Below are 20963 nucleotides of genomic sequence, written 5' to 3'. Positions count from 1 at the left end.
CCCACGCACAGTGAGGAGGCTGGTTCGAGTGGATACATGGTATCACAGATCCATCAAATTCCAACAGAAATGAAATCAAAACCTGGCGACCTCAGCCAGGACCCTTAAACCGGGCCTAGTTTGGATCTTCCAGCAGGACAGTGATCCACACCAAGCCTCAAAATCAACACAAAAATGGTTCACTGACCACAGAATTTTTTGCCATGGTACCCCAGCCCCCTGACCTACACTCCATTGAAAATCTGTGGGATGGGCTTAAGAGGAGCTCAGTGTGGAACAGTGAGGACCTTGGAATCTGAAGGATCGGGAGAGGTTCTGTGTGAAGCAATGATCTCAGATCCGTCGCCATGTGTTCTCCAGTCTCATTAAGTGTCATAGAAGAAAACTCAGAGCAGGTTGCACAAAGTAATAAATGAAGGGGTGCCAATAATTGTGGCACACACAGATTTGAGAAATGTATTTATTTCCTGATAGTTTTCTTTCAATCATTATACTTTAAAAGTTATTAATAAAATATTTTTAAAAATATTTTGAATGAAAGATCAAAAGGATAAACAATAAAGAATGATTTTTTACAGCCTGTTTTGCTCATGTTTACCAGGGGTGCCAATATTTGTGGAGGGCTCTGTAGATCAGTGATGCTACTGGGTGCCATGGACCTAGTTTTGGATGCAGAAATGTGGGGGTGGCATCTTTATTTCCAAAATAAACGTAACCATACGTAACCATAAAAAAGTGTAGTGTAACCATGGAAATGAGTGTAGTATAAATGGGAGTAATGTATCCATCATGATGAGTGTAGCAGAACCATAGCAATATGAGTAATGTAACCATGGAAATGGGTGTAGGGTTACATTGGAAATTGGTGTAGTGTAACCATGGAAATGGGTGTAGGATTATGATGGAAACTGGTGTAGCATAACCATGGAAATGGTTGTAGAGTTACAGTGGAAATTGGTGTAGCGTAACCATGAAAAAGGGTGTAGAGTTACAGTGGAAATTGGTGTAGCGTAACCATAAAAAAGGGTGTAGAGTTACAGTGGAAATTGGTGTAGCGTAACCATGGAAACGGGTGTAGAGTTACAGTGGAAATTGGTGTAGCGTAACCATGGAAACGTGTGTAAAGTTACAGTGGAAATTGATGTAGCGTAACCATGGGAACGAGTGTAGAGTTACAATGGAAATTGGTGTAGCTTAACCATGGGAACGGGTGTAGAGTTACAGTGGAAAATGGTGTAGTGTAACCATGGGAATGGGTGTAGAGTTACAGTGGAAATTGGTGTAGCATAACCATGGGAACGGGTGTAGAGTTACAGTAGAAAATGATGTAGCGTAACCATGGGAACGGGTGTAGAGTTACAGTGTAAATTGGTGTAGCGTAACCATGGAAAAGTGTGTAAAGTTACAGTGGAAATTGGTGTAGCATAACCATGGAAACGTGTGTAAAGTTACAGTGGAAATTGGTGTAGTGTAACCATGGGAACGGGTGTAGGGTTACAGTGGAAATTGGTGTAGCGTAACCATGGAAATGGGTGTAGAGTTACAGTGAAAATTGATGTAGCATAACCATCAAATGTGTATACCACAGCTGGAGTGCTGAAGAGTGTTCTCTCAATACTTAAAACATCACCTAAAAAGTCACTTTGAAAGGAGTCGCTTACTGGACCAGACAAAACACAGTTTGTTTCTCAGAACAACATTTGAACCATCATCTTTCTGGGGTCACTTATATCACACACACCCAGAAAGAGCCTTTTACACATTACACACAATCTGTTCTGTTTATATTTTACTGCATATTTAAAGGGCTGCCTTTCCACTTTCTGAAGAGTTTGCTGTTTTAAGTGCATTTGGCACAATTTAAAAACAAAATCTGGGCTTTTTCATTAAATACATTTGTTGTGCATTTGTTGTTTTTATGTATGTTTGCTGAAAGCTGAATCGTAATTTGTAGCTGATACGTTTTAATGTATTTTCCCATTTCTACTCAGAGACACTCTCAGACACTAATGTGTTTCAGGTTAACAGGACATCCATGCTTTTAGCTAATGATCACTAATGGGATGTCCACATTGAGCAGCTCGGGGCTCCTTCAAAAATGTCACACCACTAATTAAACTGAGCTGCCATTTGAATGACTACCCCCCTCTCATTATCATAGCTTAATTGGTGCCACATGAGAAAACACACCGGAGGCAGGGTAGAATAGTTTGTGCTGCTGCTCCGTTTTCCCTATTAATGTATTGAAAGGCCCACATTTCTTGTGCACAATCTTTATAGCATTATGTTCCATATATCCACATCCATTTGTGTGCTCAGATCATATTTTTGTCTCAGGTCTGCAGGGCAGTTGAATGGATGACACACTCTATAGTTGGGTATTGATTTATATGTCTTACGTGGTGTTTAATGAGGACCAGAAACTTCACTATTTAGTTTTGCTCTGTTGTCATTCCTCTTTGCTTTACCCTTGATGTCAGATTAGTCCAGCCTTGTTGTTAAAACCTTGTGTCATTTTGTGCTTTTGTCTGGTATCTATGGCAGCAGTCGTCTGAGTGCGTCGGGCTGTATGAAGCACAGCTGGCTGAATAACCTGGAGGAAAAGGCCAAGAGACACAGGGTTCGACTCAAGTCCCAGCTGAGACTTCAGAGCTACCTAGCAGCTCATCGGCAGTGGAAGGTACATGGTTCAGGCTTCATTCTGCACAATTTTTTGTTTTCTTTCTTTTTTTAGCTCAGCTGTTGCTACACCTTCCATTAATGATTGAAAATGACCACCACAGGACCATTACTGACCAGATATTATTTGAGTGGTGGGTCATTTTCAACATAGCAGTGACACTGACACAGCATTTGCATAGTACTGTATGTAGCACTTGTACAAGAGTATCAGACACAGCGGAGCTGCTGGGGTTTTTACACAGTGTACACTTACTGGCCACTTTATTATAACCCCAGTTCCAAAAAAGTTGGGACACTGTGCAGAATGTAAATAAAAATAGGATGCAATGATATGAAAATCATGTAAACCATATTTTTAAAGGAAAATACTACAAACATATCAAATGTTGAAACAGAGAAATTTTATTGTTTTTTGAAAACAACATTTTGAATTTGATGCCAACAACTCCTTCCAAAAAAGTTGGGGCGGGGGCCTGTTTACCACTGTGTTTCATCACCTCTTCTTTAACAACACTCTGTAAGTGTTTGGGAACTGAGGAGACGCTGCTGTAGTTTAGAAAGTGAAATGTTTTCCTGTTCTTGTTTGATACAGGATTTCAGCTGCTCATCAGTTCAGGGGCTCCTTTGTCGTATTTTTCATTTAATAATGTCACAAATGTTATCAGTGACAGGTCTGGACTGCAGGCAGGTCAGTTTAGCACCTGGACTCTTTTAATACAGAGCAATGCTGCTGTAATACATGCAGAATGTGGTTTTACATTGACTTGCTGAAATAATCAAGGCCTTCCCTAAAAAAAAAGACGTCGTCTGGATGGCAGCATATGTTGCCAAAACATGTATATATCATTCAGTGTACTAATGCCCCCTATACCATCATGAATGCTGGCTTTTGAACTGTGCACTGATAACAAGCTGAGTGGTCTTTATCCCGGAGGACACAGTTTCCATGATTTCCAAAAAGAATTTCAAATGTTGATTCGTCGGACCACAGGACACTTTTCCACTTTCCCTCAGTCCATTTTAAATGAGCTCTGACCCAGAGAATGTGGCAGCGTTTCTGGATCCTGCTTATATTTGGTTTCTTCTTTGCATTTTAGAGTTTTAAGTTCTAGCGATGAACTGTTTTCTCAGACAGTGGTTTTCAGAAGTGTTTCTGAGCCCATGCAGTGATTTCCACTACAGAATCATGTCTGTTTTTAATGCAGTGCTGCCTGAGGGCCCAAAGATCACGGCCAGCAAATACTGGTTTTTGGCCTTGTCCCTTACATACAGAGATTTCTCCAGATTCTCTGAATCTTTTAATGATATTATTTACCATAGATGATGAAAAGCAGAAGTTCTTTGCTGTTTTATGTTGAGAAACGTTATTCTTGAATTGTTGCACTATTTGATCGTGCACTCTTTCACAGAGTGGTGAACCCCTCCTCATCTTTACTTCTGAAAGACTCCGCCTCTCTGAGATGCTCTTTTTATACCGAATCATGTTACTGACCTGTTGTCAATCAACCACCAGGTGTTTTTTTTAGCATTACACAACTTTACCAGCCTTTTGTTGCCCCCGTCCCAACTTTTTTGTTACGTGTTGTTAGCATCAAATTCAAAATGGGCAAATATTTTTAAAAGAATAAAATTTCTCAATTTCAACATATGTTGTCTTTGTACTATTTCCAAATAAATATAGGGTTTAAATGATTTGCACATCATTTCCATTTTGCACAGCGTCCCAACTTTTTTGGAAGTTAGGGTTCTACAAAAATCCCTCCCTTGTAGGCCCCTTTATCAGTGTCAGGTTTCTAAACACAGAGCCGCTCTTATAATGCTAACAAATATTTATTTAAATAGCAATGATCATTTTAGTTCTAAGAGTTTTTTACACTTGAATATAAATAAAACACTGGAATAGAAGTTTCTTCATGAAAAATAACAGCACAATTACAGACCACAGGCAAAAATGAGCCACAGCACGTGGGAGGGAGTTGGCTGTGGTTGTAGTGGGCTGGTCTAGACAAAAGTTTAGGACTGAATTTAGTTCTGAGTCCAGTTGTAGTCTAATCTGGTAGTTTTGAAAGCATTTTCTAGTTTCTCAGCATCTTATAAGGTTATACAGAGGTCTTTAAATGTAGCTTTTGTCTAGCAGTCGGAAATTCCTGGTCATCCAGGTCTTCCATAACATGTAACTGTGTTCATCAGTATCATCAGTATAAATCATCAGCATATTATGTATCATAGGGGCTGTAAATGCAGGGAGAACTGTAAGAGCCCCAGAACAGAGCCTTGTGGGACGCCATGTTCCAATTCATCTATTTTCAGAAAGCTCTTAATGTACACTGATAAATTGGTAGTGGTCGATACTTGTAGGTGGCGGACTCTCAACCTTGTGCTGACACTAATGTATCAAAACCCAGGTGTGTTTTCACAGCAAGGTTTTCCTTAAGAAATGCTGATTAGTTAATTGGCCCGTAAATGTACAGTGTAAACATCGTTGTGCCTGATCCACTCGTACCAGCAACACACTACCATGCCATTGCATCACTATGCCATATCAGTATCACTGCTGAACTGACAACTGTCCCCCACACACATAATATCTGGACTGCAGGGGTAACTACGGTGACTTCTTTCCACTGATGGACAGGAGGTGATGGGGCTCATAAAGTGCGCAGCTACAGGGCTACTGTCTGTAACTGTAACCTACAAAGTGCACCTGTATAGTATTTATTTCTGATAAAATAGACAATTAGTGTAGATATGAGGTCGTAACTAAAGTGGCAACTAAATGTGTGTGTTTGGGCAACAGCTCCATCCATACAGTATGTTGATAGACTGTGTGCAATTTCTCCGATGATGTGGTCACTAATAACCAATAATTTTTGCAGAAACACTTCTATGCAGTGGCAGCGGCCAATCGACTGAAGAGGTTCCAGCAGAACAGGTCTGTTAGCACGCCATAGCCTGAGGAAACTGGACCTTCTGAGTGAAGAGCTGGACCTTCTCTCTGTCTCTGATGTCCACCTCAATGGGCAATTGCCCTTTAGGGGGCAAGTGCTTTTGAAGAATACTGGACTGTCACAAAATGACCCTAGAAACTGTGCAGTGAAGGGAGTGTTTTCATTTTGTAGTTAGTGAGTGAAAGAAAATGACATTCATTTGCAGACTCAACTGAAATGTTTCAAAGTCTGTTTATCAATTACATAAATAAATGACCAGAAAAAATGTATGTATGTATATATATATATGTATATATATATATATATATGTATGTATGTATGGTATATATATATATATATATATACACACACACACACACACACATATACAGTGGTGTGAAAAAGTGTTTGCCCCTTCCTGATTTCTTATTCTTTTGCATGTTTGTCACACTTAAATGTTTCAGATCACCAAACAAATTTAAATATTAGACAAAGATAACAAGTCAACACAAAATGCAGTTTATAAATGAAGCTCTTTATTATTAAGGGAAAAAGAAATCCAAACCTACAGGGCCCTGTGTGAAAAAGTGAAGACTTGCTGAAGACTTGCTGTGGTAAATGGAACCATGAATTCTGCTGTCTACCAAAAAATCCTGAAGGAGAATGTCCATCCATCTGTTCGTGACCTCAAGCTGAAGCGCACTTGGGTTCGGCATCAGGACAATGATCCAAAACACACCAGCAAGTCCACCTCTGAATGGCTTAAAAAAAAACAAAATTAAGACTTCGGAGTGGACTAGTCAAAGTCCTGACCTGAATCCGATTGAGATGCTGTGGCACGACCTTAAAAAGGCGGTTCATGCTCGGAAACCCTGCAATGTGGCTGAATTACAACAATTCTGCAAAGATGAGTGGCCAAAATTCCTCCACAGTGCTGTAAAAGACTCATTGCCAGTTAGCACAAACGCTTGATTGCAGTTGTTGCTGCTGAGGGTGGCCCAACCAGTTATTAAGTTTAGGGGCAATCACTTTTTCACACAGGGCCCTGTAGGTTTGGATTTCTTTCTCCCTTAATAATAAAGATCTTCATTTATAAACTGCATTTTGTGTTTACTTGTGTTACCTTTGTCTAATATTTAAATTTGTTTGGTGATCTGAAACATTTAAGTGTGACAAACATGTAAAAGAATAAGAAATCAGGAAGGGGGCAAACACTTTTTCACACCACTGTACACATATATATCCTGGCAAGAGAAAACATCTTAAATCTATAGAGACCCAAGAAAAGTATCTGCCATTAGAATAAGACGATTTCTCTAGATAAAATTGCTTAAAACAAATGAAAATCTCTATAAATAAATCAAAAACATTTAATACTCTTATCATTAATAAACCTAATATTCTCACAACTCTCAAAATGAGAAATATTTGATATATTGACTAGATTTAAGATGGTTTCACCTGCCAAGATTCCCTTTCTTACAGTGTTATCACCTTATTTGGTAACTGATGTACCATCTCTGAAAAAATAATTCCCAGATTTGCGATGCCGTCCCCATAGGAGTGTGTGGAATTGTTATTGTACATATTGCAGAGAGTTGTGAGTCATGCTTTAAAGTTATTCTTCCTTCTGTGAAGGATTCTTTATTCTCGGGCTCTATTGCCTCATCCCAGTATTCAGAAGCAGCCTTTTTCCCTGTGACTGTTTAAAATGCATTCTGAATAACTGGCTGACTCAAAGCAATACAGATAAGCCTTTAGCTCAGCCGCTCACAGTTCAGTTGTTTTGCTTTGTAGTAAATGCATGTAGACACTTCTGGCATTCGGAGTTTCTTGGGGAAATTTACTGAAGCAAATCGTTTCTCTCATCAATTTGGAAGAGCAACCAAGGGAAGCAGCTGTGAGCCTCTAAAACAGCCCTAATAAACCCCAAATGACATTATGTGCCAAAGACACTCTGCAGACCTTATACTTACTTTAGAGTAAGACCTGAACTGACTGCTGAACAGCTCATTTAGTCCTTAAAGCTGCTGCATAAAATATCTATAATCCTGATACAGGCCAAACTAAATCCCCTGACCAAAGGCCACTCTTGACCACTGGCTGACCCCAGATTATTTTAGCAGGATCCAATTAAACCAAGCCTACAAAAATGTCAGAATATCATCTTTTGCAATGTCATTTGAAAACACTTGCTGAAGAGCCTGTATCCTACGTTTCTCTACAAATCTGATTTTTCACTGAGCTCCACTTTTGACAATTGAGTGATTTTCCAACCTTCTTTTATCCCTTAGAATTAAACACAAGGTTTTCTTTATTTTGCTGTTATGGCTAGTTTTTCAGACCCAGATTAAGTCTTAGACTGAAATTAGTTTCCAGTCGTAATTCTACACAAATACTAAACTTTAGTCCAAAATTTGGTCTGATCCATGTCTGACTTCAGTACTGTGGAAGTCAGAAGTTGAAACAGCCATTAAGAAGTTTTCATTTTTCATTGTCAGGGAAAAACCCTGAAAACGTATTTTATGCAAAATTACACAGAAAACTGTACAGTTGACAGCTACACATCCTTTCAGACCCACAGCGCTGAGCCGTCTTCTCACAGTGGAAGGATGGACAGAAACACCTGTGGATGTTTTCAGATCTGAAGCAGCTTGATTTTCTCCTCTCTCTCAGAGATGAAAGCTTTAAGTGCTGTTTGTCTGATGGGGGCAGTTTTGGGGTCTCCCAGGGTCTTCCATGGCTGTTTTGACTAGAAATGAAATAAATGAAGGGTGGTCTATTTGCAAAGGACTGTATGTAAATGAGCTTCATTCTGACTGGCTGCCCTGTATTGGACCTCATTCAAAAAAGCAGTCTGGTTCTAACACTCCTTATAACTTCATTGTAAATGGGCGGGGCTAAACTGCTGTGGGCTGAACAGTTGGATATGTACATGTTGTCTTTTTTTGTGACATCACAAACATAATGAATTCAAATTAGGCTGTTTCTGTGGCTTAGTTTCCATATATGGAGAATTGAGAAGTACGTTTGAAACAGTGTTTACACACAACATGATATGGACGTTTTATCTCCAGATCTCTTTATTTTAGGACATTTCTGAACAATGTTCTGGAAAAGGAATTCAGTGTTCTGCTTTAAATCCTGGCTAGAAAAATCTCATTACCCTCCAAAAGTGTCTGAACATTTTGTGGCTAATAAGAGAAACAAAAGCTTTTTTTGCCAAAATGTCAGAGTCTTTAGAAAAACTCTGCTCCAGTTTTATCACAGGGAAAAAAAAAGCTGTTTGTGAATCTGGGACTTCTTTGGATTTGTGATTAAGATTGTTTATCATTTGTTGCTCACACTATTTGAGGGAACACATCAGTTATTGGGGTCTTTTTTTGGTTCAATAAAACCAAAACGAGACACTTCTAAATGGTTTATTTACTCTGCATTAGTCTTTATTCATTATTACCTGCATTAGTACGTAACCAAGTCTGATGTGTGTCACTAACAACAGCATTATAAGTAGCAATAATGCACAATAAATACACTTTAAGACATTGTTATGCAAATTACCAAGCATGAATTTATAATTGAATTCGCATTGTATCCCTATAGGATCTAAAAGCATCAAGTGATTATTTTAATCAGGGACTAAAAATTGCTGAACAAGTTTTCAAAAAGGTCCATTTGAATCACAAATTAAGTTTCTATTCAGGCTATGTTGATTGAACTTTTACATTTACGACACTTAGCAGACGCTCTTGTCCAGAGTGACTACCCAAAGCGCTTTGTTGTCCACTCAGAGGACGCATCTTAGCTTGTACAAATAGGTTCGAGTCCATACTCCACTTGATCTTGATTCAGACACTGGCAGAAAACAAAAGCCACTGCAGATACTTAGAAAGAACAACTCAGAGCTAAATACAGCACAAGTGCAATGCAGTTCAATAAGTTCTTAGATTGGTTCTCGTTTAAGTGCTTCACACAGAGGTGGTCTTCAGCAAGCTTACTGTGAGGGAGTCTGCTGTTTGGACAGCCAGTGGAAATTCGTTCCACCACTTGGGAGCCTGGACAGAGGAGAGCCATTTGTCCAAGTGTTCACCTTAATATTCTGAGCTTGCACGTTTTTCAGCTGTCAAAAATCTTGACTGTAGAACAGAACGCAAATTTACTTACTGAAAACCTGTTTAGCACTTTTTAGTCTCTATTTAATGACAACAAACTGCACTTCAGAATACAGAACACATCTTAAAGCACTAGTGACTTATTCAATTCTTATAAGTTCTTGAGTAATAAACTCCAGAATTCACTTAATGCTACCTAGAACCTACTGCTAGTTACACACTGATAAGGTGTGAATGTGTTTACATGCACTTAATAATCTGATAACTGCAGAAAATCAGATTTTGTCAGTAATCTGATCAGTTTAAATGCACTTGAGTGATCAGATAATGGGGAAACTCCAGGTCTACATGAGTCAGACAGTAATCAGATTTCTGCTTTTCAACCAGCCAATAAACTCACACAAGACGACGCGACGTAAACGTAACGTAAAACTCAAACTTCATGACTCGGCTTTTTTTTTAAATCGTCGTGCCGCTTTACCTGAAAATATGAACAAACATCATCTAGAAGATGAAGAATATTTCAATCCTTCATTTCTTCAAGCATGTATTTGGTTTCAGCGTCGCTCCAAAAGTGTTTTGCTGCGTCTCGCACGACTCGTTTTCGCACATGCTCAGACTGAGAAATGCAAAAGAAATCAGAGTAAGAGTTTACAGCACTGAGAAATCTGATTACTGAGCTCAAATCCAGCCTCTTTATCAGATTTCTAGATCGGAGTACAGTGTTTACATGACCATTTGAATAATCAGATCGGATTATTGAGTGCACAGTGATTAATTCATGCTCTGTCATTTCCATAACAATGTCAAAGTGTTTGTGTATTATTACAACTAATAACCCATTCGTTTTACTTGTGACTTTCAAATAACAGACCTCCAGTTATGTATTAATCCAGGTCATAATGAATAAAGTTTAATGTTTAGTGAATCACACATTTAGAAGTGTCTCATTTGGAAACAATCATAAAAAAAAAAACCCAATATGCATCCTTTAAAATAAAAGGTTAGCAGTTTGTTGTTTATTAGATGTAAATTTACAATAGACACTGATTTAAACAGCTTAAGTTGAATTTGTACTGTGGAAAAATGATTCCTTGGCAAGTGAAAATCATCAATGTAAACGAGGAGGATCAGATCACTGTAAGAATATTATAACTAGTTTTTTGAAGGTTTGCTCGTTGAAACAAATAGAACAAGTTACCCTAAAACAAGAATGACTCTAGATAAAATGACATGAAACAAGTAAAAAGTCTAGAAATGAGTTAAGATTCTTACAGTAATCTCACTGAGAAATATTACTGTTGGCTGTTTTTCATTTGCAAAGATTTATATTTGTTGCTGTGCACTGAAGTTCAGCTGCTTCAGTTTCAATATATATGAGTTTGTTTAGTAACGGCTAGAACGAATTGCTATAGATCATGTGCATGTCTTTAAATCAAACCAGTCAAGATACAAGTACCTGTAATTTTTACTTTTATTAAAATGACATGGAAGTTCATGGAAACCACTCATTGTGCAGGAAGGTTTTCTTCACTTTTACAGAAGATGTGAAACTCGTGATGATTTCCAGACTGAATAGTCACCAACATGAGATACTTGATGCAAATGACAGTCAAACGTAAGGAGAGCTTGATTAAGAGCACCTTACTCTGCACTATTAATCCAGCACCGTCCTGCAGGAACAATGCGATAATCAAGCCATTCAGGCCGAGAGCAGAACATAACGCAGCGGCGCAAAGATGAGCCACCGAATCATTCAGAACTCACTAACTACCATTTCTCTGAATGCAATCAAACGAAAGTGTGGGCAACCATATATCTGCACACGCAGCTCTGGTCTGACAGACGAAGACGTGTTTCATCTGGCAAATAAAGCCACTTGATGGAAAAAGGGGGAAAAATAAAACAAAAAAAAAGAAAACCAGGAACATAATAAATAAAAACTACCGCCAGTCTGCGCTCATGAATCCGCCGCCTTAGCCCTGAGTGCATTCTCTAGGATTTTTCTCTTCCATTCCTCGTAATTCTGTTTCGCGTCCTCCTCAGCCTCGTCCTCCCTCGGCCGCTGCTGCTCCCTCTGTTGCTTAGGAGATGTTGGCAACCCATCATCTGAGAGAGGACAGAGAGACAGAGTTCAATTTACTGCCTCATACTACAATCTCTCTGGCACATAACACAAGACAGACTGTGCTACAGGGAAAAAAAAAAACAAAAAAAAACATTTATCTCCCGAAAGTATGAAGGCTTTTCTTTCAGGGCTTAAAAGGATTTTTCACTGGCAAAATCTCCTTCGTCTCTATAATTCAGATCCCTGCTTCATCTCTGGGGCCATTTCCCCCAAACACAGAATAAGGGCATTTCTCACCTGGATGGGGAAAAAATGAATATGTATAAAGTCAACTGTGTGGTGGGTTTTTTGTCTGCTGTGTGTTAATCTGAGAGAAGCTTCATCGCTGTAATATCCCGCTCACCCAATCCTAGAAGCCCATATTCATAAATACACTCTACTGTAACAGACACTGAAACGGTCAGTAATCTTAATGATGTATATCAAATAAATGGTTCTTCGAGTGTTAATTGTTCTATATAGAACCATTTTATTTATGAAAGAACCCTTGAAGAACCATCATTTTTAATGCACACTTGAGGCAGCTGGAACAGTCATGAGGACCAAACTAAAGAGTCCAATTTGGCTAAATATCTATCTTTCTTGCTCTTTAGCTCAACTTCCTGGCTGATATTAAATGATGAAAATTCATATCATGATATTAAGATTTCTGACAGTTTCAGCATCTATTACAGTATAGTGTATTTATGAATATGGGCTTTTATATAGGGTGAGCAAGATTTTACATAATTTTTATTTTTTTTGATTCTTCCCCCAATTTAGTATCCAGTCCCACCCACTAGTTAGGACTCCACCACTCTCACAATACCACCAGTGCTAGGAGGGCGAAGGCTTCCTCCAAGTTGCAATCTCCTGATCATGCAGCCAACGCTTACGCTTAGACGGCTACACCACTCAGGAGCCCGAGAGCAAGATATTACAATAGTTATGCCTCATTCATTTTCACAAAGCTTAACACACACAGAGCACATCAAAAACTCCACACACACGGTTTTACACAGAGAACGAAGCCGTGATACCAAACAATACCAAAACTACAAGCTGCTGATCTGGAGTAATCAAACATGCGCAGCTTCGTTTTTGCACTCCTTCATGTAACTGTCAAGATGCACGGAAATTATGTTGCATGCAACTTACAATGTGCAGTTATTTGCATAAAAGTTTCACCATGTGAAGTTTAAAATCAGCCTGTAAAGCCAGTTTCCAACAACCCGAAAACCAGAACTATCCATACCGCCCCGAGCCCCTGTGTCCCATCACACAACAGAACTGAGAATTAAGAGGAATAAGAAACAGAAGAGCTTTAAGTTCTGACTTGGCCTGTACTCGACGTCATAAAACCTCATAAATAGCTCTGTGTAGAACCAAAGAGTGTAGAAGAGAACCAAGAGTGTAGAACCATCAGTCAGGTTCCCCTATTTGGAGTTTCTTGGGGAAATTTAAAGTAACCTGCTTCCCTCACAGATTAGAAGAGCAGACAAAAGGAAGCTTCTAAAACAGCCCTAATAAAATAAAACCCCCAAAAAAATGCCACATTAAACGACCAACAACGTCCGGACGTCATGCGCTCTGATCTGGTACTTATCTCACAGTAAGGCCTGAATGAACCGCTGCTACGAGCTTTATCTACTCCCCACAGCTGCTGGGCACAAACCCTCTATAATCCTGAACTCCCTGACCGAACGCTAATATTGACCACTGGCTGATCCCACAGAAGAACAATTTTCCAAAAAAATTCAATCCAATATTACAGGAGTCTCTACTGTAAATCCTCCTCAGTCTTAATCAGTCCCTCATAAGTCAGTTCAGAGAGATACTCACTCATTTCTAACATCATTTCCCTTGTCTTCGTTAATCACTGTTTGTAGCTCATTAGCGCTGCTCATCAGATTAGGAGCAGTTTAATGAATCTGTTTAAGGATAGCTGAGCTGGTTTCTTACCATCCTCTCCCTCTTGCAGCATCTCAGTGAGGGTCTTCTGTCTTTTCTGAGCTGTTTTGATTGATCCCTTCACAGAAGAGGATTCACCTAAGAGAGACAGCATGAGAGACAGTAGAGTTACATCTTTAAATGTGTGTACATTAAAAAAATGAACGCACAGGTCTCTGTTCTAACACTGTGTGCTGTACTGGGTTCGATATGTGTTAAAAGCAACATTTTGCCCTTTTTCATCATCCCATCAGACACCTAAATGCAAATTTGTCTACTAAACTAAAATAGAGGTTGATGCACATGCAAAACTACTCAAAATGGCAATTAAGTACAAATGACTCATTTTTCTGATGTTTCTGAGGAGATCAGATACAAGATCTAATCCACTTGTATCAGGAAGGAGGCTTTTCATGACAAGGAAGGGCAGCACTTCAACCGCAAGGATTTGAAAGTCTTTGTAATTGAACTCTCCAAGGCAGCTCTTGATAGACTGAACCAGATTTATGTGTGGAGAAAAATCAGACAACCGTCCATTTAGTTCACTTCAAAATGGCCATTAAGTACAAGCTATTCATTTTTCAGGAGATCCTTAAGGAGATTAGATAGAAGATGTTCCACTTCAATAAAGACGGAGAAAGTCAAAGGAAAAACGAATTTCCAGAAGTGGTTAAAAGCTCCAGAGAAAATGTGGCTCCTAACAACCACCTGGAAGAGCTGGTCGACCCCTAAACTGCCCCCATCAGATAAACAGCACTTAAAGCTTTCATCTCTGAGAGAGAGGAGAAAATCAAGCTGCTTCAGATCTGAAAACATCCACAGGTGTTTCTGTCCATCCTTCCACTGTGAGAAGACGACTCAGCGCTGTGGGTCTGAAAGGATGTGTATCTGTCGAGAAGAACCTCACTGAGAAAAGGAGACGGACATAAAACAAAGAAGCTGAACAGTGGACTGACCACCCCAGAGTCCAGACCTCAACACCACTGAATGTGTTTGATTACTTCAGAAAATGATCAACCAGCTTCTAAGACTGAACTTTGGAGGTGTGTCTGCAGATTCTTTGAGGAACTGAAAGTGAGTCTCCTGAAAAGAATGGAAGCTGGAATAAAGGGGAAGAGCGACTCACTGACCACTGAAAAAATATATATTCAGTTCTCGAGGCGTCTGTGTAATTTTCTGTCGAATACGTTTTCTGCTTTTTTTTGTGATGCTGACAAATGATTAACTTGTACTTAACGGCCATTTGACTGGGAATTAAAGAAGAAAAGGCTGGTCTCTGATTTTAAACACCTCCAACATGTGGTCTTCAGTAATAACAAGGCATATCGTCTTCAGTCCTGTTGGAAAAACATCTCAGGTGACTCGTCACGAAGCTGCTTGAGTAAACGCCAAGATTATGTGAAGCTACGTCAAGACAAACTGAGTGAGGGACGATTTCTAAAAGGACGTAAATTAGACGTTTTTGGTCCCTGCATTAGTCCATGTGTCCTGACGCCTTCATTATTACTCTAACATGAGGAAAACAGAAATATTAAGAAAAAATATGAATGTGTCCAAACTTTAGACTGTAGTTAAGGACACTACGTTTGTGATGCACCTGTTTTGCGAGTATCAGCACGTTTTCCACATTAGGGTAAGATAAGAATCCATTTCTTCAGATTTCAGAAAAACAGGAGAAGCTAAAATTCTACAGTGAGTCTAAACTCTCTCTCACTGCCTCTTTGACGTAAATACAACCTTCAGCAACTCTCCTTTGGAAAAACACAGCGTTTGATGTACAAGTTAAAGAAAACTCTAATTGTTCCGTGTCCATGGCAACCACCCCAAGAATAATGCATGACGCAGATCACTTTTTCATCTATATAATTGTGTTTAAGACACGTTCATTCAGTGCATCTGTTAGTCTTTGTTATCTTTGAAATGTGTTTCGTGTAACCAAAACGAAGGTCGGTCCTAATTAGCTCTTCTGAAGCTTTGCCTCCATCACAGGAGAGAGTTAATCAGGTTCTCTCACTTACTGCAAATCTCCTGCCCAAACTTCTGCAGCTGAGCGCAGAGCCTGTCGAAGATGCCCTTCTTCGCTCCGGAGGACGACGCCAGCTTCTTATCTGCTCTGATTTTCATGCACCTTCAAAGTAAATGTCAGAGCAGCTGTTACTTTCATTCGCCCTCCTCCAGACCACAAAGCAGACGAGCCAAAGGCCTGAACACCCTGGCAAACGCCTCAATATAACGCAGAACACCCTGAGCCTCCAGAGGGAGCAGAAAATCACCGCAGTGATCTTACGGATCTGATGGAGCTGGACTTGGTACATTTGGGCGTCACACAGTCTAACAAACTGATTTATAGCAACACTTCCTCCTTATACGGAAACCCGCAGAGGCCATGAGCTGCTGCCATTTTCTGGATTATTATCTTGAGATAAGTTAAATATCCTGTTAGCAACTTTGTTATTTTGAAATCACAATATATTTCACTCATTACCACAAGATAGTTAACTCATTTCAAGATAACAATCCAGAAAATGCTAACCTCATGGCCTCTGTGGATTTCTGTATTCTTATAAAAAGCATTTACATTATTTTCTTTCTTTAAATGAGCAGCAGAGCCGTTTACGAAACACATAATGAATAATACATTGTCACACACCTTTCTGCATAATCTGAAAATTCCAGTTACACTTAAAATTAAAATTTAAGATGATCTGATGAAGTGAAATGGTCCAAACGTACTTGTAACACAAAGTCCCAACGCAAGCAAGTTCATATTTTCTCCATCTCCTGTAAAGTTACCTTTTTCGGAGATATGAGTTTTTTTCTTATTTTTTTCCTTCTCAAGGTGCAGTTATGACATTTATGTGGATTTATGTACCAAAAAAAGTTAATCCTTTTTCATGACCACTGTCAAACCTCCCTTTATCCCTAAAGTCAAGGGTCGCAACCCAAAAGTTAAGAAGAGCCATTCTGTCCTTTCAACAATGATCAAACTACACTGAGCACCACAACACCTTATGTCCATTTTACCATCTTGGCTGTAAATATGTCTCAGTATGTGCTGATGTATTATTATAGGATAAAAAAAATAATATAAATGAAAATACAGACTCCCTTTGCTCTGCTTTAAGCTTTAGCTCAGCTATAGCTGCTTTTCTCACATCTCCAGCAGGAAACTTGTCCTCAAAAGTAGAACAGTTTCTTGTAAAATGTCTCTCAATGTTTGACTTTTTATGAGGCTGAAGTCGCTTCTCATTCAAATTTCCCCGTTCCACCTTAAATGGTGCCTGAGGGGCCAGAAAGTAACTGCTGCACCTTTTAAGGTGGAACAGGAAAATTTGAATAAGAAACTGACTTCAGCCTCGCGACTTTTTAGTGTTTCAGTTTCTCGCTGCAGATTAAACGTATCAACCAGCTGGAGTGATTATAAACACAAATAAGTCCATTCATCTCCAAATTATCGATGCTCGTCTTAAATCTCTCTGTTGTTTTGTTAGCTACTAGCTAGATGAGACTATTGTCTGGGTTGCTACGGTGACCAGCAGTCTGTGCTGATCTTCAGGGTTAAAGGGTGAATCAGCAGTTCTACATTAACTCCAGCGTTTAAGACCTTTTATTGTTAAACTGTGTTGAACGATCAGCAGAGCTTTATTTTACTGTAAAGGAGGATTATTTTATTTTTACCTACAGATCTGATTCTGCTGTGGAGCCACAACAGGACAGTAACAGAGCCGCATGTTGCCGATTCCTGCCTTAAGCTGTTTTTGTTACTGTGCCTTTAAGGCTGATCTGTGTAAACATGCTGCACTGTGCCTCATTCAGAAAGCTGCTTGGGCTGAAACGTTCTTTGTAAATTCACTGCGATTGTGAGTGGGTGGGGCTAAACTGCCGTAGGCTGAACAGAAGAATATATGGATAAATGTTGGAGATGGGTTGCTAGATGGGTGTCAGAAAAAGCCCAGAATCATTAACCCTACTGTACTATGATTGTTATATCATAATATTTGTTAACAGTCTTTCCTTTTTTTGCTGAAATATTTATTACATGCAAATCAGACAAATTATGTTAGTGCCATTATAATAGACTACAAAGCCAAATCTCTATACTGAATGTTTATATTATCGCCTGTTATATGATGAGTGTAGCTGTAGGTGTGCTTTGTTCTGCACCTCCGACTGACAGTGTGGGACAAAAAGGCTGACATTTACTGCACAGTAAATTATAACAGTTACTGCATTACATAATACGTTTCTACTGTTATTCTCAAAGCTCCATCAATTGATCATCGTCAATCTCAAACTCCTGGGAAGAACAGTTCGGTTTACAGAACTCTGACCCAATACTGAACATGGCACCTCCGTCAGAAACAGAACAGCATTTATATCAGCATGAAAATTAAAACGACAAAGTGAAAAGTTAAAATTGAAAACACTCACTTGCAGGCAGTGAACAGAGCCGCAGTGGTGAAGAGCGGCTTTGACAGGTCGAGGTTTTGCTGCTGAGCTGCAGGCAGACTGGCCTCATACCTGAAACACAGCGTCCGACAGTCAGGTAACTAAACCACGTCTAAAGGTTTGTACAGACCGGCTCCTCCAGAGCTGCTTCTGAAATGAAGGTGTTAATAGTGAGTTTGTGCTGCAGTAACAGCCTCTACTCTTCTGGGAGGCTTCTAGATGTTGAACACTGCTGTGAGGATTTGATTGAGCATTAGTGAGTTCAGGTACTGATGTTGGATGGTCAGTTCTGCGTCACTCCAACTCATCCCAAAGGTCCTGGATGGAGCTCCATCACTCCAGAGAACAGCTCCACGCTCCACAGCCCAATGCTGGGGGGGCTTTATACCCCTCTAGCCCACACTGGGCTTTGGACATGGAGACCTCAGGATCATGGGTGATCCAGAGTGTCTCATTCTATTGGTCAGTGCTTTGCTATGGAGATCATACATGCTGTATGTGTGGAATTGAACATGCATCAGTAATGACTGCACCTTAAAGGGGCACTGCAGCAAAAATGAAAAATTTAACCTCCTTACTTCAACATTACTACTCACTTCCTACAGTGGGGCTACATTAATCTTGATAGTGAGATTTTCTAGATTAAAGACTAAGAAAATCCCCTTCTAAATGATGCATTTAAAGGTGGGAGGAAGTATTTGGGTAGTGTGGCTAAATACTGTAGTGAGAAATCACTGATAAACAGACAGACGAAAAGGAGAGCATGAATTCTGTCAAACCGGTGAAGCTGAAGGATGCAGTGCTGTCCTACAGAACATTACATAACGTGACAGTTTCAGGCCAGAGAGGCCTATTAAGTGAATTCACCGAGCAGAAGAGGCGACTACAGACACTTACAGTTCTGAGTGAATCATCACGTTCCTCTGAGCAGCTGTGCACGCTTACCGTTTCAAGGATCTGAGACGCCACCTTCACTGCGTCCAAACACCCGTACTGCACAGCCAGCTCTCTGAGCCCAACACTGGACTGCAGACCCAGCATACACTCCAATGACTTTAGGCTGCTTTGGTAGACTTTCTTATTCAACCCTGAGAGCTTGATGGCAAAATCCTACAAAACATGGAGAAAAACAGAGCTCGACTCCTGATCTTAAAGGGGAAAATCAGACCAAGAGTTTGATATCTCAGAATTCAGACGACGAGAATTCAGAGTGGTTTGGCATGAAATGGGTCATTGCAGAGAGATATATATATATATATATACACATACATACATACATACATACATACATACACACCACACACACACACACACACACACATATATACACACACACACACACACACAGTCAGAACAAAACCTCATATCTCCAACATTATAACTTAACATCTTTACTTTTAATGTAAGTCAATGGAACCACAATTTTTTTCCCCCCCCCAAGTCATTTTGGGCCGTTTCTTTTGGTCCATTCATCATGAAATTTACCCACAACTCAAAACTCAAAAACGACAAAAATGGAGGTGCAAGGTTTTGTTCCGACAGCAGCGATATATACAATGTTCTTTAAAGGTTCCATGAGGACCATGAGTTCATTACAGAACCATTATATGCCTGCATGGTGAAATGGTTCTTATATATTGATGGAGAAAGTGTTGTATATGGTTCTATATAGCACCAAAAAGGGTTCCACTGTTGGTGCAAGCTTGACAACAGAAGAACCTTCTTTGGTGCTATATAGAACCATTTTCAAAAAGCTTCCATACAGACCCGTATGCAACACATTCTACATCAACCTGGAGAACGACTTCACCATGGAACCCTTGAAGCATGCAAGTGGTTTTATATGGAACTCATGGTTCTCGAAAGAATAACTGCCTTTACTAAAGAACCCTTTAAGAACCATCTTTAAGAGTGTAGGACGGAGAACTTCACACAAAACCACCCTGAATGCCTTTGTTTACATCTTAAACAGTAAATTATACAGGAATTTTGAAAAACTGGTGAAGTTCCCCTTTAAACCCCTCGCGCTGTACCTTGTCGAGAGGAAACTTCATCGAGGTCGCCGCCAGTTCGAGACAAATAACCGCTCTGCTGGTGGCGGTGGCGCCACCGAGACCGGTACATTTGACCTGAGAGAGCCGCAGGTACTCCTCCGCCTGGCTGCGATGTGGATAAACAGAGAACAGAGACCGCTGTTAATGTTCTAGATAACTCAGATCACACGAACTCACTGAATCCCCGGCAGCGCGGAGTCTCAGTCTGTGCAGCCGGGGAGGCCGCGAAGCTAAAACACGAGTTAAAAGTCAAAATGCAACAATAAAGTCACGGATCTTTGGTCTTAATGCGCCAAATGCGCACAAACCTCAGCACTCTGACCGACGTCAGGCCCATTTTGGCCGCAAGTCTGCCGAAAAGTTCTCTGTCCATTTCCGCAGCTCCACTACAACCACAGCAGCCTCGGCTTTTTCGCGGGAAATTTGACGCCCCCCGACAGACCTAGTGAGCTCTGATTGGTGGAGCTCGACGCTTCTCTTCTTCTGATTGGTTGAGCTGGAGGTCATGCTCTGCGTTGAAAGGTGACACGTCGTTTATTTCGCTTCATTTATTCAGCACTTTTGCGTGTTTTTAAATTAGTTTTTTAAAAAAATATTTTTTTGTACACGTTTTTATTGGACGTTTGTCGGCTAATATTACAACATGCACATTAACAATGACAACATTGATGCCCAACTTTCC

The 20963-nt window shown here is 39.9% G+C and overlaps 2 protein-coding genes across 2 annotated transcripts in view; one reads left to right on the top strand and one right to left on the bottom strand.

Annotated features, from left to right (window-relative positions):
• Positions 1-5880, top strand: part of mylk3 (myosin light chain kinase 3) — a 49807-nt gene extending 43927 nt beyond the window's left edge. The window contains exons 12-13 of the mRNA XM_036583895.1: positions 2545-2680; positions 5559-5880. Coding sequence (XP_036439788.1) covers positions 2545-2680; positions 5559-5633 — 211 coding nt within the window. The 3' untranslated portion in view covers positions 5634-5880. The remainder of the gene's footprint in view (positions 1-2544; positions 2681-5558) is intronic.
• Positions 5881-11166: 5286 nt separating this feature from the next.
• Positions 11167-20692, bottom strand: orc6 (origin recognition complex, subunit 6). Its single transcript, XM_036584024.1, has 7 exons — positions 20590-20692; positions 20261-20387; positions 19176-19337; positions 18210-18301; positions 15797-15906; positions 13791-13877; positions 11167-11830 (listed from the first exon to the last, which is right to left on the bottom strand). Exons 1-7 carry the CDS (start codon positions 20652-20654, stop codon positions 11682-11684), a joined length of 792 nt encoding a protein of 263 aa, XP_036439917.1. The 5' UTR covers positions 20655-20692; the 3' UTR covers positions 11167-11681.
• Positions 20693-20963: the final 271 nt, after the last annotated feature.

The sequence above is a fragment of the Colossoma macropomum genome, unplaced genomic scaffold (assembly GCF_904425465.1).
Source record: "Colossoma macropomum unplaced genomic scaffold, Colossoma_macropomum, whole genome shotgun sequence".
NCBI classification, from domain to species: Eukaryota; Metazoa; Chordata; class Actinopteri; order Characiformes; family Serrasalmidae; genus Colossoma; species Colossoma macropomum.
Note: the sequence above shows the minus strand (reverse complement) of the source record. Positions and strands in the feature narration are given on the sequence as shown.

Bases quoted from the DNA above. Each gene is read 5' to 3' on its own strand.
- orc6 (XM_036584024.1), bottom strand. From the start codon at position 20,654: ATGGACAGAGAACTTTTCGGCAGACTTGCGGCCAAAATGGGCCTGACG. The intron at 20,388-20,589 runs GTTTGTGCGCAT...TCCACATCGCAG, and splicing joins ACGTCGGTCAGAGTGCTGAG to CCAGGCGGAGGAGTACCTGC. The intron at 19,338-20,260 runs GTACAGCGCGAG...CATGTTTTGTAG, and splicing joins TGAAGTTTCCTCTCGACAAG to GATTTTGCCATCAAGCTCTC.